The sequence below is a fragment of the Centruroides sculpturatus genome, unplaced genomic scaffold (genome assembly GCF_000671375.1).
Source record: "Centruroides sculpturatus isolate CEXI.00-Female unplaced genomic scaffold, Cexi_2.0 scaffold2869, whole genome shotgun sequence".
NCBI classification, from domain to species: Eukaryota; Metazoa; Arthropoda; class Arachnida; order Scorpiones; family Buthidae; genus Centruroides; species Centruroides sculpturatus.
The window spans coordinates 12,407-15,843 of NW_019387022.1; the positions used below are offsets into that span (position 1 = coordinate 12,407).

At 41.7% G+C, this 3,437-nt stretch overlaps 1 protein-coding gene across 1 annotated transcript; it reads right to left on the reverse strand.

Moving 5' to 3' along the window:
* Positions 1-209: 209 nt before the first annotated feature.
* On the reverse strand, positions 210-2,717 carry LOC111616058 (the record flags this gene model as incomplete). The annotated part of the gene is made up of 2 exons (XM_023357496.1): positions 210-1,609; positions 2,122-2,717. Coding segments are annotated over 2 exons (1,533 nt in total), but the record flags the coding sequence as incomplete, so codon positions are not given.
* Positions 2,718-3,437: the final 720 nt, after the last annotated feature.

The window sequence follows — 3,437 nt, forward strand, 5'->3', positions numbered from 1 at the left end:
AGTCTTTTGGAGAAACCTCTTGAGATACATATTCACGTTCCCATGCCCAGTAAGGAGCTGGGTTACTTGAAAAGAAGGGAATAAGAGGTTGAGCGAGCTGTCAGTTGGGGTGGGAAGGAAGCTATGAGTAAGCCTGCCTGTTTCACAGTTGTCCCATCTGAATTTCCAAATTTCCAAATTTTTAAGGTGATATCATGGATGAGCTTGCAAAGGTGTTTAATACTAATCCTGTTGTAAGAAAAGTTGGAGACCCTTGAGGAAGCAATGCGGGCAAGAAGGTCTGCCCTGTCATTGCCCTCATTCCCTGCATGACCCTTGACCCACTGAAGATCTATCATAATGAGCCTGCTCCTGAGCCGTTGGAAAATGTGAATACAGTCTTTCACAATTGGGAGGGTGGAGATGGCCTTTGCAATTTGTTGAATAGCAGTTCGGCTATCACTCAGAATGCAGAATCTGTGCTGGAGCCAATTGTGGTAGTTGTTGTCAATCCAGGTGAAAGCGTTGAAGATAGCCAGGGACTCCGCCTGGTTAATAGTGCAGTGTGGGGCTAACTTCTTGCACGACTGAAGGATGCAGTGGTTTCCCTTGAGAATAACCATAGCACAGCCTACACCAAGGTCAGATTTGGACCCATCAGTGTAGATGCTAATAGACTGGTTAACGCTATGGCTAGGCATGCGGAAGTCTGTGAGAGTGAAGCTGGGATGAACAAGGGTGATAGTTGAGACATTTGTCTAAGCCATTGGTAACAATTAAGTTGACAAGAGAACAGAGATCCTCTGAAAAAGGGTTCTTGGCAACAATGTCTTGGAAAGTGACCCCGTCGATTTGCTTATTGGCCAACTTACTCATGTTGTAATTGATGTAGATTTCCCAGATTTTCAAATCAATAGGAAGAGTATGGTTTATAACAAGCAGGGCTTCAGTCGGGGCAGTTTTACAGGACTTGGCTATGTTTATCGCTAGGAATCTTTGGATCGATAGAAGTTTCCTCCTAATATGGACCCTGGAGATGGAGGAGCCCCACATCTCTGAACCATATGTAACCATGGGCTCAATCACCGTAGTGTAAAGAATTCTGCTTGTAGTAGGACCATAGCCCCAGTAGTTCCTGCAGATAGTTTTAAGAGCCTGGACCACTTTAACAGCCTTTCCATAGATATAGCGCATGTGCTCTGTCCAGTTCAGCTTTTGGTCCATCATAATACCTAGGTATTTTACAGCAGTGGAATTTTTAATCTTTCTATTATTAATCTTGATACTGAAGCCCTTCTTCAAAATGTTGCCTTTAGGGAAAACAATGGCATGACATTTTTCGTGATTAATTAGGAGCTTATTCTTCTCACACCAATCAGATATTATTGAGAGAGTCTGGTTTATCTTATCTTGCAGTACTTCATGGTTGACATGACTGAGCAAGAGAACCGTGTCATCGGCGTACCCATGGAGAAGAGCCTGGGGATCGCTGTGTAAATTGAGTTGTAGTTTGAGCAGACTGTTGTAAAGAATATTCCAGAGGTACAGACCTGACCTGGAACCCTGCGGGCAACCCCTATTGATGTTCTTTTGGTGGTGGGTATTACTATCGGAATCCACCAGGATACTTCTGTCTCAGAGATAGCTTGCCATCAGCCAATACAGATTACTGGGGCACTTGTCGTTCCTAAAGTTATGAAGTATGGCTGGCCACCAGGCATGGTCAAACGCACCTTTGAAATCTGTAGTGACCATGATACTGTGTTTGCCTTCCTTCCTAGCTTTAAGAATCTGGGTCTTAATATTGTCTATCGCTCCTACTGTACTTTTGCCCTTTCTAAAACCATACTGCCTGTCACACATGATGTTGTTATGCTCGTAATGAAAAATTATGCGGTTGATGAGAAGGGCATCCAGGACTTTGCCAATAACAGAGAGCAGCAAGATGAACCTAAAATCCGAAGCAGTAGTGGGGGTAGTCCCCTTACTCTTATGGATGCCCTTTTCCAGGCAGTAGGAAAGTAGTGGATGTCAAGACACTTGTTGAACAGAGTACAAAAGGTTGTAGGAATTGCCAGGAATGCATTCTTGGCCATCTTGGCAGTAATATAGTCTGGGCCTGGGGCTTTCTTCAGTTTTAACCTCCGGAATTCTCTGTCAATCTCCAGCATAGTGAATGGTGTATCATTTATAGTGTGATAGTCTTTTTCGATGTTGGCCCTGATGTCCTTATGATATTGATCGTCTTGGTCGAGTCGATCATCTGGGAACAGCTCATGAATGATATGTCTGTAGGTCTCAGTGATAGAGCTAGCGTATTCATCGTTGTTAATCCTGATAGAAGGTGGAATCTGTAATTTTTTCTTTTTTCCAGTGACCACATAATAGGGAGTACTCCATAGGTTCTTGTTTCCAACTTTGGAACAGAAGTCTTTCCAAGCCTGAGATCTCGCCTTATTAATGGCAGTTTTGTAATTTTTAAAGAGGGTAGTATACTCATTGCGGATTTCTTGCTTTTTATTGAGGTCATGTTCTTTCCGAAGCCTCTTTTTCACTTTCCTCAGAGTGTTCCTTTGGTTAGTAAGGTCCTTATTCCACCATGGGGCAGTACATTTGACCGTCTTTACAGTGGTGGACTGAGAGTAGGCTCGTTGTATTACATTATGTAGTTCGTTGACCACCTTATCAATGCCTGCTCTGTCCGTAATGTTGACAATGTCACCAGGATTCCAGTTTAGCTGTATAAGTTGGTAGAAAAGATCCCAGTTTGTACTCTGGGATATACAGTACAGTCATACCCCGACTTGAACGACCCGGAGTTACGCGATTTTCAAATCTCGTGGATTCATCTTTTGTTTGAGCGCCATGCAACCCTTGATTACTCACTCTCCCTACACTATTGTTCAGCTTACATGTTCGGATGTGTCGCGCGGAATCGACGCATAGCTACAATTTATTTTGTGTAATTTATTTCTGTTTTTTATATCTACGGAGACTCGAGAGACTCTATGTGGTGATTTCTTGTAACCGTGAACGAACCAAAAGATGAGATAAGATTAACGAGAACATTTATTAGCTTTCATACATCCGACTTGGATTTTACACAAAAGGCATCTGCAATCGTAAACAATTGACGAAAAAAGTATACATTTATCAGATAATAAACAAAGACTCATTTTGTAAACAATTTACCTTTTGTATATACAACTGACAAGATTACCTTTCAAATTATAAACAGACTCGATCTCAAGCGGTCTTTTGATCGTCGGACATACAAAAGAAATGAACAGATGGCGCCTAACTTAAGCACATTTTACAATAACGAATACGATTAATCTTAACACTCTACTATGTCATCCAAACGAAGTAGAACTGATTCTTCTGCATCAAACAAGAAAAGAAAAACTTTATCTTTGGAATGTAAAGTTAACATTATTAAAGACTTCGATACAAAAATG